The sequence below is a fragment of the Suillus subaureus genome, assembly GCF_016647635.1.
Source record: "Suillus subaureus strain MN1 chromosome Unknown BJ212scaffold_5, whole genome shotgun sequence".
Taxonomy (NCBI): Eukaryota; Fungi; Basidiomycota; class Agaricomycetes; order Boletales; family Suillaceae; genus Suillus; species Suillus subaureus.
This window is the reverse complement of record NW_024538561.1, coordinates 135,349-160,246: the sequence shown is the minus strand read 5'-3', so window position 1 is coordinate 160,246 and position 24,898 is coordinate 135,349. Positions and strand designations below refer to the sequence as shown.

Here is a 24,898-nt window from a genome sequence, read left to right as displayed (position 1 = left end):
TAGGATATATGTACACCTGCTGCACTGTTCCTACCGCGAGTTTCCCGCAAAGAAGTCGCACGGAACGAACAAAACGGTAAATGTATAAGCTTGCACATCAACACCAAGGAATCCTAGCGCACTTGGAATGCCAGTAGTAACTAAAGAACAGCCCGATCGAGTATCACGCTCCCTAATCCTCTTCCATCTGTTCTTCAGTACTGCCTTCCTGTCTTGCCTGTTCAGCGATGGCAGCTAAGAACGCGCCAACACTCGTCGCAGCACTCTCAGGGAGACCAAGGCTCCTCACAAATTCACCAAGGGCGCCCGTCCGAAGTGCCCGATCAAGCTGGGCCACAGCCGAGCGGAAAGGTGGAGAATTAGTCGTACGCTGCAATATCTCTACCACCTGTTGCGGTGTAGCGTCTGACGATGGGATAAGTTCAGGTGGAAGATGAGGGAAGAGTGCCGGGAGGAGTTCAGGGTGTGATTGGAAAAGCTGAAGCAAATTTTGAGAGGACAGGACGTCTGTCAACCAAGGTTCTGTGAAATTTGTTAGTGATGATGCAGTGCGATTGAGAAATAGAGATACCATCTTCACTCGCGAAGCCGGTCATCGAGCTAACAATCCCACGAAGTTGCGCGAGTTGTTCCGGGGTGGTACTTGCTGGTGTGGAATCACTGGTCGCTGGAACGGTTGGCTGTCTAGATATCATAATGCACATGTGAGTCGCCCAACATTCTGCAGTGAAAGTAGGACCTACACTGTCGAGGGTTGAGAAGTGGATGTACCAGCAGCGGATGTAGAGGCGTCCGATGCTGGGTAAACGTTGCGCATATCCCAGATAGCAATAATGTTAGGATCGGCGAGGGTCCTGTTCAAATTCGTCACGAATTCCTCATCGCGGCGTGTTGACGAGTCCTGCAGGACGATTAGATATATATCAAAACAATTCGATGGCAAAAAACACCTGCAGCCAGAACTGACATAGAGGGAGCGAAGTCAGCCTATGAAAAATCAAAAGCTTGCAGTGAGACACATACGAAATGCTTTTGGTCGGAGCTCTCGAATTTGAGGACATAGGTCCTGCCCCAGCTACTTTGTGGGACCTTTTCCAACCTTGCATCACCAGGAAACAAGATTAGATCCTCGCCGACTTCCCCTGTCGTTCGGTCTTTCCACATGAAGTGTATGAGGCCGTCCTCATTGGTCAAGACAATCGCGCCTTTGGTGGGGGAAGCATCGACGAAGTTGGTTCCAGCGCGTCGAAAAGCACGACCAGCTTTGAAGGCAAGGATGGTTCGGCCACTACTACTAGTGAGGTCGACCGACATTATTATAAAACGCTGAGACTCAGGCTGCTGTATAAAGAATCTGTTCAAACGACGCGTAATGCGCGTCGGAGTTTGGAAGTTCCAAAGATGCCACAACTTCCCAAGTAAACCCCCACCATGAGTTTGCGATATACGTTTCTAACATATGTATATCACCGGTTCATTGATGTTTTGTCTACAATACACGGTATGCGTCCTATCTGATGACCTTGACCGAATTTATCCATCTCGAGTTTACTGCAAGACTCCACAGACGCCAGGTGATAAGCGGCTCCCCCTCGTGCCGCAGTCTGTTTACACTGGCGGGCTTGGATACACACACGCACTGCTCTAACGATGTTCCCTGCAGTCGATGGTCGCCTTACTATACGCGCTGTCTCTTAACTATTTCCTGTGCTGCCATCACTTTCCTGAGGTGGTTCATTAAGGACAGACAGAACAAGCAATGCCTTCCTCTTCTACTACATAGGCTACATAGGTCCGCTTAGGTATCGCGCAAATTCCTGATGTTGAGCGTGGGTTCCTAACCAGTCTGTCCTTACCATCAACTTGTCCTTCTTACGCTGACTGTCTTTCTAGATGCTCTCCCTGTCGGTCTGATTGGCATGAACGCCAGGCTCATTTGGCGGTACATTGAGTTCGTCACAGACCACTTACTGGTACCGCCAGACAACGTCCAGGTACAATGCTACTGATCCTTCATCAGCAGCCTCGTTTGCAATATGAATTGCTTATCACTGGCAACGTTGTAGTTGTCACATCATGTCGGATCTGATTGTGTAGTACTATAAATGCTTTTATATAGCTAAGGTGTGTATGCGAACGAGTGTCTCGTCTGTCTATAGATCTGTGAGTTTTATGTGCGCGGAATGGTTGAACAGATTCAGCGCCGTACAAACTTGCTGTGCCAACAACCCGATGTCATTTCACACCGATGTTTTCACACGCCTGTGATCACTCAATTGTTCCAAACTCTCGTCTGAACGAAGGGTTCTACCCCCTCTTCTAGCTTCAAAATGACCTTCAAACGTAGATTTCATAGTCCACGACATCCTCTGACATGACCCGAAGCAATGGATTCACCGGAGACACATCAGCTCGAGGAATAGGGTTTGTGCATCACTGTCACAAACCCAGCCTCTAAGGATATAGTGACAACTCTCTATGTCAAAGCCCATTGTGGTGATGAATGCCCTGTCATTTCGTGCATGATAGAGTCCTTGCAATGGAGTAGCAATAGATGGACTCGGTAGCAGTCCCTTCGCACGACTCCGAGATATGTGCGATGTAGACTTGTGTGCGTTTGGTGCATCTTTGTCGGGCGTTAGCGCATGCAATTATGAGGGCACCCAATGGCTCCCAACACAGCAACTTGCTGGAGTAATTCTTCGTCGTGGTATGCGTCATCCTCCAAAATATCGTGTACTTCATTCATGTGTATAATTTCTCTTCCAACTTTCAGACTTAGCCGAAACCCCGCAGATAACGTTTAGAATTAAGCTGAATCGGGGGTTTGTTCGTTGTGAATGACGTGAAAGTGTCCGGACTTTGTGTGCTCTGGGTTTGAAGTCGTCGGGAGACGCCGCTTCAGAGGACTGGTGAGAAAGTTATATTGTCTTATACCATTACATGATGATATGTACAGAGCATGTCCTTTGTTTTCGTCGCTAGAGGCAATATGAAGTCATATATTACGACGTAGAGCCCCGCAATCGGCCCTAAAGAACTCATCGTTTCTCTGATTTGAACAGGGTACATAAACTCGGTAGGTACAGGATGTGGTAAGCTCTTCGTGCAGTTATAAGGTCCGCATCGTGTGTTGGTGTGTGCCCACGCATTGCTCTAACCATGTTTCCTTCAGTCGATGATCGCCTTGCTATCCTTGCCGTCTTACCCGCATCCCTTGTTGTCATCAAAGCTTTCACGTGGTTCATTGATAACAGACAGAACAAACCTCGCCTTCCTCCTGGCCCGGTGCCGCTCCCACTGTTAGGAAACGTCTTATCTATCGACACCAAGGAGCCTTGGTTGACTTATACCGAATGGGCTGCTGCTCATGGTACGTGGGGAGATAGTATGGTGCATATGTGGTGCAAATCATTATATCAGGAGACTTGGTGTTCGTGCGACTTCTAGGCCAGGAAGTCGTGGTGATCAATTCTCAGCACGTTGCAGAAGCTTTGATGGATAAGCGTTCTCGCATTTACTCCGACCGACCATACTTAGCCACACTCGAGCCGTACGTTCTTCTAATATTCTCCCATTCGATCATTATGGAGTACAGGCAGGTTTGGTTGGTCGTTCGTCTTTGCATTCATAGGTTATGGTGACGAATGGCGTCTTTCCCGACGACTCTTCCATCAAACTTTCCGTCCCGACTCCGCACTCAAGTTTCGTCCTATGCAGATCAAGCGGGCCCGTGAGATGATCGTCAACCTAATTGATGACCCTCAACATTATCATGATCACTTCGCAACGTTAGTCAATGTGTTTGTAAACACCGAATGATTATTAACCTGTTCACAGATTCTCGTCATCAGTTGCGATGTCAGTGACATACGGCTACCAGACTAGTCCCCATAATGACCCTCTGGTTCGAATCGTAGAAAATGCACTGGCTATTGGCCTTAAGGTGATGACCCCAGAGAGAGCAATCCTACTTAGAATCTTCCCCTTCTGTGAGCTCATTCTCGTTGATGAGAAAGACTTGACATTCCGCCCTCTGACGCAGTACTGAGGTTACCTGACTGGTGCTGGGGGTCCGCGATCAAACGCGATGCTCGAATTTCGACCCATCGCATGACTGAAATGACGGACCTGCCGTTCCAATATGCGCAGGAGCACATGGTGGGCAACTTTTTTTAGTCTAGTTCGGTTCTAGATGTTGATTGCGTGTTTGCAAAGGCCGAAAACTTGTCCCTCAGCCAGGTTTCTATGGTATCAGACAATCTGCAACGGATGGAGAGGCTGGATCACGCATCAAAATCCATCTTCGAGACTGCCTTAAAGAATGTAGCTGCTACTGCTATTATAGGTTTGTCAACTCTTCACAAGGGAAGTTGTATTCTTTGATAGATCTCTATGCAGGTTCATATGAGACGGTCAGCGGATATTCGAATCATATTGTCTGCTGCTAAACCTCTTCACAGACCACATCGGTCTTGATGACATTTTCTCTCGCCATGGTATTGCATCCAGATGTTCAGAGACGCGCACAAGCGGAGATCGACTCGGTGGTTGGAGGAGATCGCTTGCCTACATTTGAAGATAGAGCCTCGCTACCATACGTTGAATCAGTCCTGCGCGAAACTTTGCGATGGCACCCAGTCGGAATCCTTGGTAATTTTCCTCGCTGTGTTATTTCGCCTTTGCTGAAGGTGATTATGTAGGCGTTCCACATGCCACCTCGAATGATGACACATACGATGGTTATTTCATTCCTAAAGGTCTGCCGTTTTCGTCCAATGAACAAATATTTTGTGATATCGTACATCAGGAGCAACCGTCATATCCAACATATGGTCAGATAGATCCTCTGTGGTTTTCAAAATACTAATGTTATATTGCAGGGGCATTTCACGGGATGAAAAGCGGTACCCCGAAGCATCTAGCTTTATACCAGAGAGATTCCTGGACGTCAATAATGCGCTGACGGACGATGACCCTGCTGGATATATTTTCGGCTTTGGCCGGCGTGCATGTCCAGGTGGGTTGAGTTATTTCATTACCGTATAGAGCTAATACATTCTTTGATCAGGCCGACATGCTGCTGATGCCTCTGTGTGGTCCGCTATTGTTACTATGTTGGCCACGGTGGAGTTTTCTCCTGCCAAAGACGACCAGGGCAAAGTGATCGAATTCACCCCCCGATTCACGACGGGACTCACTCAGTACTTGGTTTTTCTTCATCATTCCATCTTCCCGTCACTAACAGTGCCATCGCTTTAGCTCCCCCGTGGTCTTCCCTTGCAATATCTCAGCACGCCCTCGTGCCCATTCAGAACTTGTAGATGTTTTCAGAACAGAAGTATGACATGTTTTCTGGTGAATGAATCGTATACATATATTCATTTTTTCTTCACTACTTGACTAATTTGTCAAACATTCGACAACCCTTTCTTGACCCCTCCACCTAGCTCTGCTTCGTGCACGTGCTGTGTGAAATATGTAACATGTACTGGTATTTAACTACCTGCTTGCGCGTGCGCGATATGCAACTTTCATCTCCTGTACAGTTGACTCTTAAGTACTGAGTACCCTGAGACAACGAAACTCGGACCCTATCAAGGAAGCTATTCAAATCTGACACCCTCATTTGCTTGTCTGCTTGTGATAACACCATTTACTCACACCCCTCATGATCTCCCGCCCCCGCCATCTTGAATGATACCCAATTTTGTGTTGAGGGTGGAGGACTTGTCACCCCAAGGAAGTACTCAGGCTCGCAGTTGGCAAAAGCATCTTCTACCTAGCTGTATACCCAGCTCACAGGCCCCAATGCGGTGAGTACTATGCATTTTCAATTCATCATAAATGTGTTGTAAATCATCTGCGTTCCGGGGGCCGAGACCGTTACACTCGCTCTCAGACTGTTCAATGGCGTGGCATACACTTTGAGCACGCATGAGACAAAAGAGATTAGTTTCTCCCTGGATTGGATCAAATCATCAGAGGCTCGCGCACGACATGAAACACTAGGTGTGCTGGTTCATGAGGTCATGCATTGCTATCGGTACAATACAAAAGAGACATGTCCAGGGTGTCTTATCGAGGGTATTGCTACTATATTGCAGGTGTGCACCATCCTTTGGGTTCAAATTTCGTCTTCCGATCGAACTACTGGTGGATTTCGTAAGGCTTCATGCTGGTTTTGCACTACCACACTGGAGACCTAGAGCTGAGGAGAAGTAGGACGCAGGGTAAGATGCTGCAGCTTGCTTCCTCGACTAGATTGAGAAGTGCCGTAGCGAGGGGACTATCCGAAAACTTGTGTAAGGAGAGAACATGCGAGATATACATAGGTATGTGAGAGTACATATAGCTTCATAGTGATACTATAACAGAGCGCAATCAACATGTACAGGTCCAGTCTCTTTAGAATCTTTCAGGCAGTCCTTCGGCATCAGCGACATACATTTCTTACTTCGAATTTCTGGACCCTTTGTGCCGAAATACCTCTCGGTCTCAAAGTTCCACTCATAGTTTGAGCGCACCGAGTTTCCCAAGCCATCGCAGTACTCTCTCATCTGCGAGTCAATGGGCTCTCCCCATTTTGGAATGGCTGCCATCGCCTCCAAGAACCTTTTCTGGGCTTTCATATGGAGATCCGCCACCCATAACATGGCACCGTTGACATCCGTATCAAGCTCGCGCATGACAGTCGTTATGAAGTTGTGACTAGCATCTCCACGTGCTTGCTCCAAATTGTAGGATATAATGTCCTGTCGTACATTTTACGAGTGTCATTGGTGGCGTTGCGATCATCAGAAGAATCACTGACATTATCAATAATGATCATGTCGGTGGATGCGAGAACCATGGTCTCAATTGTTGGGTGGGACATGACTTCATCTGGGATATCCAGGCCCAACTCCAAAAGCGCGAACAAAATCTTCATTGCGATCGTGTCGCGGCGCACATCGATGTAGCCTTGAATGTCATGGATATGATGTTTGCTTCGGTCAATTGCCTGTCGCATCGTGGCCTCTAGAAATAAGTCGAATGCTGCGATAAACCGCTTCTGTGACTGCGCACTAGCATCACGTATGGTGCGTTCCCAGGTTCTGCCGCTGGAATGAGTTTCTTGCTGAATATCAAACAGCAAAGCACTCACTGGCGCGTCATTTCTCCACCAACCCATTCTCCTTCGGGACGTGGTTTATGAGGGTTATGCAAAGCGTCCATGACAGTGTTCTTCTGTTCGCGGACATCACTTGGCTTTGACACATCTGAGTATTCATCTATGACGAATAAAATTCTCATTATGTCGCAAATGTTACGAAGATGCACTACCAGCGGATGGATTTCTCAGTAAGTTATCGGTTGGAATCGTGGCTCACCTTTGCTCGCGATTGGGAAGCCTAAACAACTCATGAGATCTGATAAATGACTCATAAACATGTTGACAGGACTATCATGCACCATGTCTTACCGCAATGGATGCGTTCAAAGGCATCTAGTACTCTAGCACTATTAAAGGCTTTACAACTCGCAAACCAAGCTGCAGATTCGACCTTGACTTCGGGATAGTGCTGATTGAGACGACGGGGCCATGGCCACGTTGAGGCCGTGTCAGGTATGAAGATCGTGGTACCAGCTAATTCTCCAGCAGTGGGGCCGTCACAGGGACAAACATGCTGATCAGAAGGCTCTCTGGCTGCCATCCATACGTTCCCTGGCAGCTGTATTTATACGGTGTCTGGAACCCTGTTATCACTCAGACCTCGCTTGGTTCATTTGAACTCAAACTCCGAGCAAACAAAATTCCAGAGGACACTCTCACGCCATGCACAACGAAAAACCCCTAGAATTTGTTTATCCGAGTGAGTTACTTAGTCACTAAAGCTGTTCAAAATGACGCATCGCATAAGGGAGTGACCTTTCCAAACAGATCGGCTCAGCCCTATCTTTCGGAAAGCATGAAGTTATCATTCAGCTGATGTCCCTGCTGGTACCGTGGGAGGAGGGCCTTGTCGAATGTAAAAAAGTTCCTATCAGCATCTGCAAAACCACTGGAATGAACGCTTAACTTACGCGCGTTACAGACACTTACGAATGCTTAGCGGCTCGATTTCAAAGTACACGCCTGTCAGAGGCCTATCGTGCCCTCATTCCGATGCGATGCGCTGTCAAGAAGAAAGAGCAACGAGATTGTTATTGACTCCGACTAAGCTTCGTAGATACTTTGTTTCGTCATTTAGCACATGTACATACCAGTTCCGCAAAATATGTCCACCCACGATGCTCTGATCCGAGTGGGTATGAATAGACCTCTAAAATTTTTGGTGCCCGCGGGTCGGGTGCGGGTATGACCTAGGTCGACCCATGTCATAGGTCCCTACTAAGTAGAAAATATATAGAACCATGGCTATATCAAACGTACGCGAAGAAAGTCGTACCTGTCTGTCTTGCACTGCAGGGGCTTCAACAGTAAAGGGACTGCGACGAGAGGAGATGCTTTGCCTTGGCCCTTGGGTGTTGTTAGACGGTTGCTTTGCCGGTTTTGGGGCAAGTTGAATTGCAGGAAGACCGCGCCATCGGATGTGTCCAAGTCGCGTCTGCGTGATTTCCTTTTTGGTCACACGCGCGTGAAAAATTTTGTCACTTTTCTCACACAGCTGTAAGCCTGTAACTTATATACGAAGTTCCAGCTATGACCTATTACGAATGAACGTGGCCTTTGGTCGAAAGTCATAGCATTTACGCTCATGAGCATTGGAAACTTCCGCCTCAGAATTGAAATAGCTTATAGCTTTTTTACAGTGGCATGAGACTCGCTAGAACATACATAACAAAGAGAATGTCATTGATATTGATTGCACTGTTTCTACATACATGGAGCTCGACCATGCCGCAAGCACTGCAAGAAGACCGACAGTTTGCGGCCCGATGAACGTTCCTACATCCACTCGAAGCTCACTGATATTCCTCCGACCCTCAATTGCACTTTGTATAGGACCAATGTCATGTGTGACGCGTCCGAGTAGAAACCTCAAGTCATGGCTAATCTCTTTTTCCAACAGTGCCGCGTCAATGCCTCGTCCTAGGCGCACGCTGAGGACCGCGTCAATATTAATTTCAGCTTCTTAATATGGTCTCTGTCAACGCAATGTTTAAGTAAGCTCGTGCTGGACCTTTAATTTGTAGGTGATTGCTACTTTGACACTTTGTTATCTGATGTCCCGGTGACCCGACGGCTACCCTCCCTGACTCCCTGTCCCAACTTTCTCCGCTATCCAGTGTTTTCCGTCGGGCTCTTTTTGCAATTTTGGATGGCACAGGTGAGTCTGTTTCAGTGGCAGCACCTCGAAGAGGTGTGCTTGTATTTGCGGGAGTTGATAACGTGCTGCGATACAATATTTAATTAGAAAGTGAGGGCATGCTTTTTATCTAAGCGAGTAGCTCATAAATGCGGTACAAAGGTAATTCCATCCTCAGCGGAACGGTACTCCTTACCAAGTTGCGGAACAACATAGTGAGTGCCTATCTGTGCCAATTGAGGGTGCTGGTGTGCTGACGAATTTCACATGCGATCAAGGCTCTATATTACTCATCTACTTATCACTCACCAAATAACCTGCAGAATAAAATATAACTGATCGATGACAGCATAATTTTGGTATGCTGGCCTCGTTTTCTCAGCAAAAATTTACTTTCAGGTGAACTCAGGACGGCACTCGGACAAATTGGGGCCTCCACTAATCTGGTTTCCATGGGGTTTCTCATGGGTCCTTTATAAGACCTGTTTCGTGCTTTGGATGTATATCTGCGTACTGCTCTAGACATGTATCCTTCAGTTGATGGTCGCCTTGATATCCTCGCCGTCTTACCACTTTCCTTCGCTGTTATCATAGCCCTCAGGCGGTTCATTGCGAACAGAGAGAGCAAACCTTGTCTTCCCCCTGGCCCAGTGCCGCTCCCACTGATAGGGAATGTCTTATCTATTGACGCCAAGGAGCCTTGGTTGACTTATACGAAATGGCACGCTGCTTATGGTGCGTAGACGGATAGTATGATGTATATGTGGTGCAAACCATTATATCAGGAGACTTGTTTCTCGTACGACTTTTAGGTCAGGGAGTCATATCGATCAATTCCCAGCACATTGCAGAAGCCTTGTTGGACAAGCGTTCTGATATTTACTCCGATCGACCATACTTAGCTACAGCCGAACAGTACGTTCTTTTAATGTTTATTTCATTCAACCAATCTGAGATGCAGCCAGATTTGGCTGGTCCGCGATCACCTTTGCATTCATAGGCTATGGGGACGAATGGCGTCTTTCCCGACGGCTCTTCCACCAAGCTTTTCGTCCTAACTCTGTGCTCAAGCTTCGCCCGGTGCAGATGAGACGGGCTCGTGAGACTGATCGTCAACCTAATCGATGACCCTCAACATTATCACAACCACTTCGCAACGTCAGCCAATGTATTTGCAAATATCAAGCAATTATTAACTTATCCACAGGTTCTCGTCATCGGTTGGGATGTCTACTATATATGACTACGAACCCAGCGCTCGTAATGATCCTCTGGTTCGAATCATGGAAAATACAGTGGCTGTTGGCCTTCAGATGACGACCCCAGGGAAAGCAATTTTGCTTCAACTCTTCCCCTTCTGTGAGCTCACTCCCGCTGATGAGAAAGACTTGACATCCCACACTCTCATGCAGTACTGAAGTTACCTGACTGGTGCTGGGGATCCTCGATCAAACGCGATGCTCAAATTTCGACCGATCATATGAATAAAATAAGGGACTTGCCGTTTCAATCTGCGCAGCAGCATATGGTGAGAATCGGTTTTAAAATCTAGTTTGGAGCTAGACGTTGATTACATGCCTACAAAGGCTGAAAACTCGTTCCTTGGCCAGTTCTCAATGGTAGCAGAAAATTTACAACGAATGGAGAAGCAAGACGAGGCATCCAAGCCAACGTTCGAGGTTGCTTTGAAGAGAGCAGCTGTAGCTGGTGTTATGGGTACGTCACCTTTTTATAAGAGATGTTGTACCCCTGACAAATATACTATGCAGGTTCATATGAGACGGTCAGCGGTGTTCCAATAATATCGTGTGCTGCTTCCCAACCTCTTCACAGACTTCTTCGACCTTGATGGTTTTTGCTCTCGCTATGGTATTGTATCCAGATGTTCAGAGACGCGCACAAGCGGAAATCGACTCTGTGATTGGAAGAGATCGCTTACCTACGTTTGAGGACAGAGCATCATTACCTTATGTCGAATCAATTCTGCGGGAGACTTTCCGATGGCACCCCATTCTACCTCTTGGTAATCTTCCTTGCTGGTGATTCTGCCTTTGCTAAAAATAATAATGTAGGCGTTCCACATGCCACCTCGAGTGATGATACATACGATGGTTTTTTTATTCCGAAAGGTTTGCTATTCTTATCCGTTCGTTGAGCAAACCATTTGTAATATCGTGCATCAGGAACGACCGTCATGTGTAACACCTGGTCAGATAGATTCTCTACCGAGTTCGAGATGCTGATGTCACATTGCAGGGCCATCTCACGGGATGAAAAGCGGTACCCTGACGCATCTCGTTTTATGCCAGAGAGGTTCCTAGACGTCAACGGCGTATTGACAAATGATGATCCCGCGAGATACGTTTTTGGCTTAGGTCGGCGCGCATGCCCAGGTGGGTTGATCCGCTTCACTGTTATATGTGATGAGCCAATCCCTTCTTTAATTAGGGCGGCATGCCGGTGATGCTTCCGTATGGTCTGCTATCGTGACCATGTTAGCCACGGTGGACTTTTCTTTCGCCAAGGATGACCAGGGCAAAGTGATCGACTTCACCCCTCAATTCAACCCCGGACTCGTTTGGTAATTTTATTTAGCCAGTCCCACCCTCCAATCACTAACAGTTGCATTGCTTTAGCTCCTTGATGGTCTTCCCTTGCAATATTTCGCCACGTTCTCACGTCGATCCAGGAGATCTTCTCTGAACTGGATCGCAATGTGTATACAAAGACTTGTTTATCGGAAAGCAGGTGTCACACAAGCACACCCCGCAAGATGTAGTTTGCGGGACGCTGGGTGGATGGATTGAAACTCAAACCTGAACGCAAGAAGTCCACATGTACTCAGCTATACTCGTCTGGGTGCTACATACATATACTGTACCCAGCTACCCTGTTCCTCGAACGTACCGCTTCAAAAATGAGTTGGTTTCAAGAGAGGTATCGATATTCCGAGTGTCGATGAATGTTAGTATGTCTTGCGAATGGAAACATTAATAGAGCGCTACGAACAACTCGCGATGTGACGGGACAGCGATGCGCACATAAAGAGGTGTGAATGCACCCCACGAGCCTCGCGACGAGAACACGATTCACGGAGTAGCGAAGCTTGAAGGTGTAGAGAAAGAGATAAGAGTACGGAAGAGCTCGAAGCAAAGATGAGATAGTTCTCCACAAGTGCAGTATCAGTGGCCATTGGGGTGTGGAGGAGATGCACAACAGAGGAACAGCACAAAACGAGCCCACAATGGGATAGGTCTGCACTGTCCGGTTGCACCTGGCGTGGTGACGTTAGTACCTGGAGCAGGTGTTGTGGACGTCAAGGGAGCGGCAGGCTGAATTAGCGACGACGACGCTTGGGCTTGCGATTGCCTGTGCTGCCGCTGTGTTGGTTTTCTTGAGCGCGGAGCGACAACCAACGGCTGGAGAGAATAAATTGAACCATGGCGATATCAAAAGCATGCGAAGAAAATCGTACCTTTCTGTCCTGTACTGCAGGAACTTCAACAGCAAGAGGACTGCGACGAGAGAAGATGCTTTGCCTTGGGTGTTGCTCGAGTTCGGTTGCTTCGCCGGTTGTGGGGCGAGAATGACGAAAGAGCGTTGGAAGGCGGCCGAGGAGCGTAGTTCGACTCTCAAAAGAGGTTGAGAGAGACCGGCGGCGGCGCGCAGAGGAACGACGGTGGATGTTGCGCGTCGCTGACGACTGAGAGCACACATGTCAGAACGAAAAGTGATTAACAAAACCATAGAAAACACACATGGGGCGCGTCATCGAAAAAGCCTGGCAGTTCTCGATGGGCATCCTTGAGCTGAGTTGGGCGCCGTGCCACATTACTCTAGAACATCGATCTTACATGGCTGACAAGGTTAGAAACACGTCACGCACATTCCTTAACGAGCTTCCAGCTACAATCTATCACGAATGGGATATTAGCGTGGTCTTTGGTGGAAAGTCATGGCATTTACACTCACATTAGGAAGAGACAGTAGGTCTTCAAAGCCCACTTGTTTAAGGATGCCACAGATGTCCCACACGTACACATTGTTGTCGCAACCGGTGGCTAGCAGCTTTCCATCAACAGAAAAGGCTGCACATCTCACATTGCCGTCATGCTGGAGAGGTGCACCGACTGGGATACTCTTGGTAAGATTCCACAGGTGCACTGTCTGATCGTCTGATGCACTCGCAAGGAGGCGGCCGTTCCAAGACAAGCATAAGGTGTGGACATCAAATGTGCCAGCAGTGCCGCCCTCCAAGATGGCGACCCGCCGCCAAGTGGCAGTGTCGAATATCCTAATGTAGCCATACGACGCGGAGACAAGCCTCTTTCCATCCGATGTCCACGAAACCACGCTCCAAACTTGATAATCGTGTTTGAGTGTAGCGAGCAGCTCGCCCGTTTTGCTATCCCAGATTTTTACGCCGCTCTCGTTGTGTACGCCGGTCGCGATTTTTGTTGAATTGGGTGAGTAGGTAACTGACAACACCCATTGGCTCTCGGTCTTGATTTCCAGAACTGATTTCCCCCTCTTGACATCCCACACCCTTACTGTCCCGTCGTCGGATCCGCTGGCCACTCGCTGACCATCTGTACTCCAGCATGCTGACCGTACCCAATCAGTGTGCCCTATCCATTTGGCAATTACCTCCGCCGTCTCGACATCCCACAACCTCACCTTTCCATCATCGCTTCCGCTCGCAACGGTGTCCCCGTTTGGAGATAATGCTATGGTGAACACCGCTGCCTTGTCACCCTCGTCTCGCCAGTCGTCGCGAATCTGTGCACCACTCTCCAGGTCCCATAGTCGGAGTGAACCGTCTTCCGAACATGTGATGATGCGCCGTCTGCCAGGCAGGTGCAGAACACCTCGTACTTGGTCGGTGTGGCCTCGCATCGTCTTCCTGGGCATGACCGCTGGTGTATTATCGATTAGAGAATCCATGATGGCGCTTGCAAGTGGACTATGCAGGAAGCCCGCCGAGATATTTGAATGAAATGGGTTATCCGACAAAGACAAAGACAGTCCTGACCCGCTGGCGGCTTAGGGACTACGTATGTAGGTCTTGCTGTAATGTAATGCGAAAAAATTTACGGTATCCAAGTTGTCGGTAAGCAGGTGGCCACTTTACAGCCTAGAATATCACTCACGACAAACTGTTCAAACTGGTTTACACAGGTTGAAATACTCCGATCACTAATGTGAAGGACAGACTGTACACTGAAACAGTAGACGTTTGGTTTGGAGCCGAAGAAATTGGGCATCTGTTGCTTTAAGTCGTGTACTATGGTGTGCACCCCATGTGTTATCCACGTGTTTGCGTCACAGCTCAAGTGCTGTGTTGATAAATCACTCAGGTCTTCGACCGGCGCTATGTCCATCTTCCTATGTATGTAACGGACTATATTGATCATGGTATTGACAACGTTCGACAATGAGCCGCATTTGTTCTCCACCTTCATATATCTGTTTCAGCCAATTTCGAACTCGATGACGTCAAATCATATTCGTTATTCTGATGTAGACCCCTCCCTCGTCACACTCCACGACATTCGTGGCCTCACTAAATTTCGATACCCTGCGAATCAGTCATTGACCACCTCAGGACGATCTAACTTCGCGTCACGCGAAAGAAATTAACATTGACATCTGGAATGATTTAGGTTTATAAAATGCCTTATATTTTGTGTGCGGTATGTACAGCCTCGTGAGAGGAGCATAAACATCATGCTACCACAGTATATGCAAATACAGAATCCAGGACGCCACAATGCTACAACTACAAGGGCAATGCCGCGTGACAGACGAAAGACGAACAAAAGTACGTCGCACCAAGAATAGTGTCATCCTATTTGAAAACGGTCTGATCTGGGGTCAAATGCGATTAATATAATCGACATTGGAAGGAGGTGTCCAACCCCATCTAACGGGTGATCACAAACTGGCGCCTGGTAAGGACCATGACCAAGTTGCCTATAGCCTGACCCCCTCAGTCGGCATCCTGAGTGCTTTGATACATCGCACCCTCACGGTGCAGGGACTTGCGAAGTTGATGATGATGCGGAAAACGACAGGTCTCCTTTAAAGGCCCTCATTGAAAAGGTGTCAGCCCGGGCAGGTACTGCTTGTGAGGCCGTCCTACAGTACTACTAGTGAAATATACGTAATTATATGTTCATGAGAGTCAATGTATCGGCAAAAAAATCCACGATTGGATAAATGTCTTGCTTGATCATATTAGCCAACTTTTTGTAACTTTTGGAGACATACTCACTGCAATGCTCCATCAGATGAGGGCATCTCACATGTCCCTCTTATCCATGCTTGCTCCCGCCCGTCGGCAGTAAATCTTTTGAAAGGGCCGCGGATCATGACGTGCGAATCTCATAGAGGTTTTCTGTGTCTGCTGTCCAATCTATCAGTAGCAGTGATGCACATATGGGATCTGATATCGTTCGAAGGTGCCCGTCCTCTATCCTCTGCTCTCCTTCGAGGTTTGTGATTGCAAGAACCACGAGAACCTTCTTCTCGCAGAAGAATTCGTGGAAGAACTAGTGAAGCGTAGCAGGGAGTGTGCCAGCTCCAACGTAGAATAGAAGCAGGTCAGTGCCACCGTTGACTCGGAATGCCAGGAGATGCGTGTGCCACCTCTCGCCATCACGACGGTTGAATGTGAACTCTTGTCCCCTTCTCCCCAGATGGTACGACGGTTTTATGTTGGTTGGAAGATACGGCACAAACAGCATATAAGAACTTCGTACCTTGCAGCCATACAGCCAATTTAGGAGGGATTGTCAGAATACTATGGTTTTGTCAAGTGTGTACAAACCTATCATATAAAAGACAGTTGAATGCAGATAAAGTCTGTTGTGCCCACGCAAACTGTAATCTGCCGACTCTCGAACGCCTGATACTAAATCAACTTGTGTTGACGGATGCGAACAACTCTGGAACCCTTCGATCTATCAACATCGGACTGGGTGGGAGAGGAGTCATCCTGTTCATGCGAGGTTTTTTCTGCAACCTATCACCTGCAATTGATGTGTTTTGCAACTGTAGAAGTCTACTCTCCCCTACCAGAGAAGACAGTCGTTCTTTCTTGGCTTGGATAGTGAATGTCAATACACATGAGCGGAAAGAATGGTCTTGGGCATTTGCTCAGGTATTGGGAACCCTCTAGAAACGGTTAGGTTCAACGCACTACCCGAGTCTCACGATGAGCTGACGACGTTTGTCGGAAAAAAGCCAGATGGGCCAGTTGAACGAAGTTCGCACCAAAGATGGAAAGAACTGAACGGAAGTGTTCACGCTCTTTTTCATTTTCAACTTTGATATTCAGCTGGGCCCAAGGTGGTACGAGACGCAGTGGTTGCTCCCCAAATCCTTGAATCGGCCTGACTTTGAGCTGCAGGGATTGTTACGACCGCAATATTGTTGCCTCCTCTTTTATCGTTGCTCGAAAATCAGGCTTCACAGGCTTCATCAAACTCAAATTTTATAGCTCTTATTCCAAACATGCCTCAGACACGCGCAAAAACTACAGCGTCCGGTCATACCCATGATACTCCATCATCATCTCCCGCACCGGCGACTAATTCTTCGCCAACTCGTGCTACACCGTATACGCGTTCCAAGGGACCCGCGGCGGTATCAGCAGAACCGATTAACAGTACTAGTACTGCTCAACCTCGCGTTCGTACACCACTAACAATCCGCTTGCCAAGAGCATCGATTGCAGGACATTCAAAGACATTATCTATCACAAATAACGCTTCTACATCGTCTCTTACTGCTTCTGCACCCGCTATTGGCATTAATATTGCTGGTGCTCCTATTCCCACCTCATCCATACGTACCCCCATACCTACACCTACCCCACTGATACGTACACCACTAACGACGTCATCCAACGTATCACAATTCACCACTCCTCCGCGACCTCCTTCTCGCGCCTACGCCAGCTACCTCTGCACCAAAATCTGCACCTGTATCATCTGCGCACCTACCTGCTCCACCTATTTACACTTTCCCACCACCCCCACCACCTCCAAATCATGTCAATGACCGTACAGCTGCAGCGCACACCTCATCGACCATTCAACTCCCCGCATCTGTGACACCTAATGCTAATGCAGCAGCTTTATCAACTTTATCCGCGCAATCCGCAGCATTAGCAAATACCTCAGTTTCTACTTTTCCGCGCTGTCCTACACCTCCCGCGTCATCGCACGCTTCGCTGTCCACATCAACTACTCTACGTCCTGTTCAGCGCACGCTAGCAGTAGGTTCTGAGTCGCAGATTGCTAGCTGGCCTCAGGCTCAATATCCCACGCCGTCCTCAGCAGGAGCCTTACCTTCCCCAGCTTCTGGCGTAGACCCTGGGTCTGATTATGCAGGGGATGCAATGGAAGTAGATACAGAAGGCATTTCAGCGATGATGAATAGTCACAATAGCTCGGTATTTTGTTCTCAGCCATTCTGGCTTGTTCATTTGTTCAACTTGTTTCCAGACAACTCTAAAAACATCGGACAAACATCGTGAGGCAAATAAAAAATACAGGCAGCGGCTGAAGGAAAGAATAAAGAATGGCGAGATGTATGTGTTCCCGTTTCAATCTAACTCGCTGACGTATTGATTCCCATTAGTGACGAACTAGAAGCTGAGAAAATGAAAGAGAGGAAGCGTATTAATGCTCGTAATTCTCGGTGAGTCGAACATAACTGCTGCGTCGCTTCATCAATTCAATCATGTTGGTAGTGCTCGAAGGAAGCTGGCGATGCGTAACGAAGCAGCTAAAGACAATGGGTCCATGTCAAGTGTCGAGCCAGGCCCGCTTCTCGGTCCTATCATCCAAACATCTCTTCCTCCACCCGTTGACCCAGCCCCAGGTCCTGGTGATTTCATGCTGTGCCTCCCCGATACGAACCCACCAGCGGGGTCTTACTACTCCACGACATTTCACGAAATTCTTACCAAAGCTGACCGCAACAGCGGGAGCAGCGACGGCGCGAGCATCACTCACCCACACTTCGAGCCCGATAGCCACCCCAATTTCGACTTTGATGCCGCCATGCCCCCAGCTCTCTTCCCACTCACCAAAGCCCGAGATTTCCGCGACGCCTGTACGATGACAGAACCCTCTCCAGATCTCCCAAAAGAAAGCGAACTCCCTTCATCTCTAGAACCCATCGCCCCTGCCCTCGCTCGTCGTCCCCATAGACAACTCACCCCAGAACGTCTCCACGATTTCGCCACAAATCCACTACAACTCGTCGACAAAGCTTTCCTCCTCATCGTCCCTGATCCAAGCAGTACCCTCGGAAAACTCGTGTTATGTAAAGTCCTCGAGTACCGGGCGTCTTCTGCTGGACATCGGTTTCTTGTGCAGTTCTGGGGGGATAAGAAGGCCAGTGAGATGGGTGTGGATAGGATGATGAAGGTGCTGGAAGGTGGGTACGAGATTGATCCCCCGTCTGCTGGTCCTGGTGCTGGACCTCAGGGGGTGGGGTTAGCGGGGAGGGTATTTGGCGCGTTGCGTTCGTTTACTGGGTTTTAGGTCCTTGCAGGAGGTGCTCTTATCTCCTTCGTTTCATTTGTTTATCGTGTTTTTATCATTTTTCCTGTTATTTCCCCCGAGGCTGTTGTGCGTTGTATTCACCTTGTTGTTGTGCTGCACTTCTCGCGTTGCTTTGGCTGGTGTGGATATACTTTTTATCTTCATCTTTGTTGTTTGTTATTTTTTCCCCTGTTTTATGTGTTACTTGCTTGTTACTTACTATTTCGTTATCGTGTTGATATTGATAGTAATGACGACGCGGTGTCCCTGCAGGCGTACTCGGAATCAATCGGAGTAAGTCTGATCAGGCCCTGGTAGCGCCGTACCGCGAGCCCGTGACCTTCACTGAGTGAACCACTGTCTTCTATCGGGTTTGCCTACGAGACTATACCTAATAGGTCTCAGTTGCGTCTCGTGCACGCGCAAGCAGGTAGTTGAATACCAGTACATGGTACATATTTCACATAACACGTACACAAAACGGAGCTAAGTAAAAAGTTGCGGAGAAGGGTCAAAAAAGGTACCGAATGTTTGACAAATTGGTCAGGTAGTGAGCCCAAGAAAGAAGGAAGATATATACGTTCATTCACCAGAAAACATGTCATGCTCCCGTTCGGAAAACATCCACAAGTTCTGAATGGGCACGAGAGCGTGCTGAGATATTGCAAGGGAAGACCATAGGGGAGCTAAAGCGATGGAACTATTAGTGACGGGAAGATGGAATGATAGAGAAAAACCAAGTACTGAGTGAATCCCGTCGTGAATCGGGGGGTGAATTCGATCACTTTGCCCTGGTCGTCTTTGGCAGGAGAAAACTCCACCGTGGCCAACATAGTAACAATAACGGACCACACAGAGGCATCAGCAGCATGTCGGCCTGATCAAAGAATGTATTAGCTCTATACGGTAATGAAATAACTCAACCCACCTGGACATGCACGCCGGCCAAAGCCGAAAACATATTTAGCAGGGTCATCGTCCGTCAGCGCATTATTGACGGCCAGGAATCTCTCTGGTATAAAGCTAGATGCTTTGGGGTACCGCTTTTCATCCCGTGAAATGCCCCTGCAATATAATATCAGTATTTTGAAAGCCAGACAGGATTTATCTGACCATATGTTGGATATGACGGTTGCTCCTGATGTACGATATCACAAAATGTTTGTTCACTGGATGAAAACGGCAGACCTTTTGGAATAAAGTAGCCATCGAATATATCGTCACTTGAGGTAGCATGTGGTACGCCTATAAGATTGTTTTTAGTGAAAGCGAGATCACTTGGCAAGGAGTACCAATGGGTCCAATGGGATGCCATCGCAAAGTTTCCCGGAGGACTGATTCAACATAGGGTAGCGAGGCTCTATCTTCAAATGTAGGCAAACGATCTCCTCCAACCACCAAGTCAATTTCAGCTTGCGCACGTCTCTGAACATCTGGTTGCAATACCATGGCGAGAGCAAAAGTCATCAAGGTCGACGTGGTCTGTGAAGAGGTTAAGCAACAGACAATATGATTCAGATATCTGCTGACCGTCTCATATGAACCTACACAGACATCTATCAAAGAACACAATTTCCCTTATGAAGAGTTGACAAACCTGTAATAGCAGCAGCAGCTACTTTCTTCAAGGCAGTCTCGAAGATGGATTTTGATGCGTGATCCAGCTTCTCCATCCGTTGTAAATTGTCTGATACCATAGAAACCTGGCTGAGGGACAAGTTTTCGACCTTAGCAAACACACAATCAACATCTAGAACTGAACTAGACTAAAAAAGTTGCCCACCATATGCTCCTGCGCATATTGGAACGGCAGGTCCGTCATTTCAGTCATACGATGGGTCGAAATTCGAGCATCGCGTTTGATCGCAGATCCCCAGCACCAGTCAGGTAACCTCAGCACTGCATCAGGGCGCGGAATGTTAGGTCTTTCTCATCAACGAGAATAAGCTCACAGAAGGGGAAGATTTTAAGTAGGATTGCTCTCTCTGGGGTCATCACCTGAAGGCTAACAGCCAGTGCATTTTCTACGATTCGAACCAGAGGATCATCACGAGGACTAGTCTGGTAGCCGTATGTCACTGACATCGCAACTGATGACGAGAATCTGTAAACAGGTAAATAGTCATTCAATGTTTAAAAACACATTAACTAACGTTGCGAAGTGATCATGATAATGTTGAGGGTCATCAATTAGATTGACGATCATCTCACGAGCCCGCTTGATCTGTTTAGGACGAAACTTGAGTGCAAAGTCGGGACGGAAAGTTTGGTGGAAGAGTCGTCGGGAAAGACGCCATTCATCACCATAACCTGTGAATGCAAAGACGACGGACCAACCAAACCTGCCTGTACTCCATTATGATTGAATCGAAGAATATTAGAAGAACGTACGGCTCGAGTGTGGCTAAGTATGGTCGGTCGGAGTAAATGCGAGAACGCTTATCCATTAAAGCTTCTGCAACGTGCTGAGAATTGATCACCACGACTTCCTGGCCTAGAAGGCGCACGAAAACCAAGTCTCCTGATATAATGATTTGCACCACATATGCACCATGCTATCTCCCCACGTACCATGAGCAGCAGCCCATTCGGTATAAGTCAACCAAGGCTCCTTGGTGTCGATAGATAAGACGTTTCCTAACAGTGCATCAGTGAACTGGTGAACAAAGTAAATTGACATATATAACAATATATAGCCCATAATGGCCAGCATCACAACAATTCTGCTATCGATTATTACATGGTCTTATTTGACTTTATAGAGGAAAGAAGAGTTGCTGATTTTCTTATGCAAGTTTGAGATCAGGAAAGGACGTAGGCATTACTCGAACTCAAACTTGAAGGAATGGTGGGTTGGAAGTTAATGATGGGCCAAGAGACATGGCAATAGGGAAGTTAGGTGTACACATTCGCTGTTTCAAGACTGAGAGCGAATATCAGCAACTTGCAGAAAAAGACAATGTGTCCATCCAATGAACGAGAGTGAATTAAATCCTGTGAAGGTAATAGTCATCTAAAGAAATCAGAATCATCAGTTCAGAAGTAATGTTCGCTACTACGATGCCAAGAGTGAAAGCCAGTATCTTTCCAACAAAAGCGACCTGTCCAACAAGTGAGCGAGAGCAAAAATACCTGCTGCTTTGAATTTAGACGCCATCCGCCTGAAGTGATGAACATCTAGCAGTCGTAGGAAAACTTTCCGTTCGGCGATGGAAGTTAGTATCTTCGCAAGAACAGCGACCTGTCCGACAAGTGAGTGAGAGCAAAAACACGTGCCGCTTTGAATTTAGACGTCATCCGCTTGAAGTGATGAACATCTAGCAGTCGTAGGAAAACTTTCCGTTCGGCGATGGAAGTTAGTATCTTTCCAACAAAAGCAACCTGTCCGACAAGTGAGCGAGAGCAAAAATACCTGCTGCTTTAAATGTTGATGCTATCAGCTTTGAAATACCTAATGATCATCAGCATAATTTCAATTGGGAATCCGTGAGAAAAAGCTTTACCTTTGCCAGGAGTTGGGATTGCTTGGTGAGGTGAACTGACCAGAAATGTACGCATTGAAGCTTCATTCCCATTAATTATAGAACAACCATCCAAATCAGAATGAAAGCCAGTTGCTTCCAGGCAACAGTTGTGTGTCCTCCTCATCACCAGTGGTGCTTGTATGTACAGCTTCTGGCTTTGGTGCCATGTCATTCAGACATTTAATGACCATCCACTGTACATCACTTCCTATTTGACAAGCGTATGGTGCATTGCGCCATGCATTAACATATTCGTGTGTCTTTGGCCACCACAAGAGGAGTTCTTAATGAGGACATTTGGGACCTTTGCATTGTAAGTCCTTGATTCAGCAACAAGGGACTTCAAAGCTAAGGCGTCTTCCAATCCCACGAGATTGCAATGACTGCATTGCATTCCTAGTACACACAAATGACTGAACCAAGTGAGAGGACCCACATTTTGAAGCTGAAATTGTGCTATCAGCAATTGGACTAAAAACTGCAGGTATTGTCACGAGCGCTCTGTGTTTCCTATGTTCAGCCTTTTGAAACCAAGTACATGGATGAACAATTCAAGGGGTGATTTGTGCCATCAGTGAAATGAGTAGAAGCAATAGACATTGTCATAGTTACAATGTATTTCATACATGCAGCCTGTTGAAATCAAGCAGGTGGATGGACACCATGAGGCTTAACTTGTGCTGCTAGCGAAAACAACCAGATTCCACAGACATTTCCATAGTTGTGTTGTATTTCCTGCTTTCAGTGTTTTGACACCAAGTGGCTGAATCTAAGATGCTGTCGTGCATGCTACACTGTTACAGATGGTATTTATGAGGTCTGAAGTCACCATAAGAGAGTGGTGTATCACACCAGACAAGGTTTCATCAAATCATCATGATATTAAAAGTAAAAATTACTTGTGGAGACGGCCAGTGATTGCTTGAAAACAGTGTAGGTAGACTATTGATAGGTATCTAAGAAGAATCAAAAGCAGCATCATCATGCTGGGCCCTCTGCCTTGCGAGAGTGTTCACAGACATATTAGCTTTCGCTGCATTGCTAAGCTCACTGCAATGTTTTTTTCCAAAAACTTTTCTAAAAATGAGTCCAGTTGAGGCTGCTCAGCAATGTAAACGATACACACCTTGTCCACCACTTGAGGAGTCGCTCAACCCTGCGCCGAGCATCTTGACTGGGAGGCTTTTCAAAGAAATCCACAATAGTCCACCAGAATTGGGTGTAGTCAAAGTCACCGTTGATCGAGCGCCACGAGGTAACAGATGAAAGTGCAAATTGCACCTGCATACATAGTCATCATTTATAAACAATCGCAACAAAAGTTACAATAATACAAACTTACTTGACAAGTGATGTACACAATCGAGCAAGCAGTGACTTTATCCATCTTGATAATTTGTGCGATGTGTTTTTTCACTTTGATTGTTGAGAATGCCATCTTAGCGTGTTTGTTGTTCTCAATTACATCTGCGCCATCGCTGTCACACTCAATGTCTTTTGCGGAGGATGGGGATGTAAAGGCAGCTTTGTAGGCCTGTAAGATGATGTGAGATCATCATCGGGCGACTCGAGTGTGACAAACCTGCAGCAAAATTTTTCCCTTAAAGATACCTTCCTCCAAATCATCAGGATTGGCAGTGTATTTTTCATACAAAAACACTGGGAAAGAAAGGTCCATCACCACATAGCCTTCTGATTGATCTCGAATCCCTGCTTGTACACTAGTAAAAAGTAAGAGTTGTGAAAGATGCAAGTCCACTACATACGCTGGGTTGTTCCAGTCAAGTTCAGTCGGGCATAGTAATCTGCCACATGCATCATTGATGAATCCATGGCAATGTTTGTCATCGGGATCGACTGGGGGAGTTGGCTTGAATGCGAGATTAACCCAGTCTGAAACAAGAGTCTTTAGCTTTGATGTATCATCTCCCCAGGTGCCATCAACCCCTTGCCTAAGCTAAACAGTCTCAAGATCATAAGAATTGACCTGCATGGCAGTAAAACATACCATCTTCAGCATGCACACATAGTCATCATGCTCCATGTCTGTGGTTTTCTTCAAAAACCACGGCAAAGTTCTCACTAGGATGCTGTACCCATATAGTAGCTGATCTTGGCTATGTAATGAAACCAATGAGCACACTTGTCATGGCATAAATAGAAGGCAAAAACTTACTCAACAGTGCCATTAGTATCATTGTCAACATTGTCATATCTCTGGTCATTTTTGGCAACTAAATCCTTGATACTATCAAACAAAGTGACAACACGCCTTAGCCCTCATCCTTGAGCTAGATAATAATTCGTTTGCCTGTTGGATGATGAGTAAAGTTGAGCCAGGAATGGTGGAGTTCCTACTACTTTTCCTTCATTGTATGCCCTGACTTGAGAGCCTCTAACTTTCCTTTGAGTTCAGCAATCTTCCTTCTCTGCTGAGCCTGGGCAAATGTTGACTCAGATTCTGGAGTTTGGTGAAGGCCATGGTCATTCTGCTGACCATCAACATCCATGGTACTGCCAGAGA

The 24,898-nt window shown here is 47.1% G+C and overlaps 8 protein-coding genes across 8 annotated transcripts; 4 read left to right on the top strand and 4 right to left on the bottom strand.

Annotated features, from left to right (window-relative positions):
* Positions 1-172: 172 nt before the first annotated feature.
* BJ212DRAFT_1476885 (proteasome complex subunit Rpn13 ubiquitin receptor-domain-containing protein) lies at positions 173-1,314 on the bottom strand (the record flags this gene model as incomplete). The annotated part of the gene is made up of 5 exons (XM_041339451.1): positions 173-522; positions 572-684; positions 744-901; positions 951-962; positions 1,024-1,314. The coding sequence occupies 5 exons, from the start codon at positions 1,312-1,314 to the stop codon at positions 173-175; spliced, it is 924 nt and encodes a 307-aa protein (XP_041196863.1).
* Positions 1,315-3,162: 1,848 nt separating this feature from the next.
* Positions 3,163-5,324, top strand: BJ212DRAFT_1476884 (cytochrome P450; the record flags this gene model as incomplete). Its single annotated transcript, XM_041339450.1, has 13 exons — positions 3,163-3,373; positions 3,424-3,553; positions 3,603-3,791; positions 3,841-3,992; positions 4,046-4,161; positions 4,219-4,348; positions 4,402-4,415; positions 4,464-4,653; positions 4,704-4,760; positions 4,811-4,835; positions 4,884-5,020; positions 5,072-5,204; positions 5,249-5,324. The coding sequence occupies 13 exons, from the start codon at positions 3,163-3,165 to the stop codon at positions 5,322-5,324; spliced, it is 1,560 nt and encodes a 519-aa protein (XP_041196862.1).
* Positions 5,325-5,879: 555 nt separating this feature from the next.
* BJ212DRAFT_1263072 (uncharacterized protein) lies at positions 5,880-6,225 on the top strand (the record flags this gene model as incomplete). The annotated part of the gene is made up of 2 exons (XM_041330317.1): positions 5,880-6,109; positions 6,171-6,225. Coding segments are annotated over 2 exons (285 nt in total), but the record flags the coding sequence as incomplete, so codon positions are not given.
* A 130-nt stretch (positions 6,226-6,355) lies between these two features.
* Positions 6,356-7,948, bottom strand: BJ212DRAFT_802568 (terpenoid synthase). The gene is made up of 5 exons (XM_041344100.1): positions 7,466-7,948; positions 7,374-7,412; positions 7,148-7,322; positions 6,815-7,097; positions 6,356-6,755 (listed from the first exon to the last, which is right to left on the bottom strand). The coding sequence occupies exons 1-5, from the start codon at positions 7,695-7,697 to the stop codon at positions 6,369-6,371; spliced, it is 1,116 nt and encodes a 371-aa protein (XP_041196860.1). The 5' UTR covers positions 7,698-7,948; the 3' UTR covers positions 6,356-6,368.
* A 1,869-nt stretch (positions 7,949-9,817) lies between these two features.
* Positions 9,818-11,878, top strand: BJ212DRAFT_1296516 (cytochrome P450; the record flags this gene model as incomplete). Its single annotated transcript, XM_041332474.1, has 11 exons — positions 9,818-10,028; positions 10,106-10,208; positions 10,501-10,652; positions 10,706-10,821; positions 10,880-11,009; positions 11,063-11,076; positions 11,127-11,316; positions 11,366-11,422; positions 11,477-11,501; positions 11,550-11,686; positions 11,742-11,878. The coding sequence occupies 11 exons, from the start codon at positions 9,818-9,820 to the stop codon at positions 11,876-11,878; spliced, it is 1,272 nt and encodes a 423-aa protein (XP_041196859.1).
* Positions 11,879-16,545: 4,667 nt separating this feature from the next.
* On the top strand, positions 16,546-19,295 carry BJ212DRAFT_1327814 (uncharacterized protein). The gene is made up of 7 exons (XM_041334644.1): positions 16,546-16,646; positions 16,705-17,178; positions 17,255-17,751; positions 17,804-17,889; positions 17,940-17,999; positions 18,052-19,192; positions 19,245-19,295. Exons 1-6 carry the CDS (start codon positions 16,574-16,576, stop codon positions 18,848-18,850), a joined length of 1,989 nt encoding a protein of 662 aa, XP_041196858.1. The 5' UTR covers positions 16,546-16,573; the 3' UTR covers positions 18,851-19,192; positions 19,245-19,295.
* Positions 19,296-19,451: 156 nt separating this feature from the next.
* Positions 19,452-21,530, bottom strand: BJ212DRAFT_1476879 (cytochrome P450; the record flags this gene model as incomplete). The annotated part of the gene is made up of 13 exons (XM_041339449.1): positions 19,452-19,536; positions 19,595-19,727; positions 19,779-19,915; positions 19,964-19,988; positions 20,039-20,095; positions 20,143-20,332; positions 20,381-20,394; positions 20,448-20,577; positions 20,634-20,749; positions 20,803-20,954; positions 21,004-21,192; positions 21,242-21,371; positions 21,422-21,530. The coding sequence occupies 13 exons, from the start codon at positions 21,528-21,530 to the stop codon at positions 19,452-19,454; spliced, it is 1,467 nt and encodes a 488-aa protein (XP_041196857.1).
* Positions 21,531-23,330: 1,800 nt separating this feature from the next.
* On the bottom strand, positions 23,331-24,654 carry BJ212DRAFT_1263293 (uncharacterized protein; the record flags this gene model as incomplete). Its single annotated transcript, XM_041330330.1, has 7 exons — positions 23,331-23,451; positions 23,501-23,655; positions 23,792-23,908; positions 23,957-24,095; positions 24,141-24,331; positions 24,383-24,491; positions 24,551-24,654. Coding segments are annotated over 7 exons (936 nt in total), but the record flags the coding sequence as incomplete, so codon positions are not given.
* Positions 24,655-24,898: the final 244 nt, after the last annotated feature.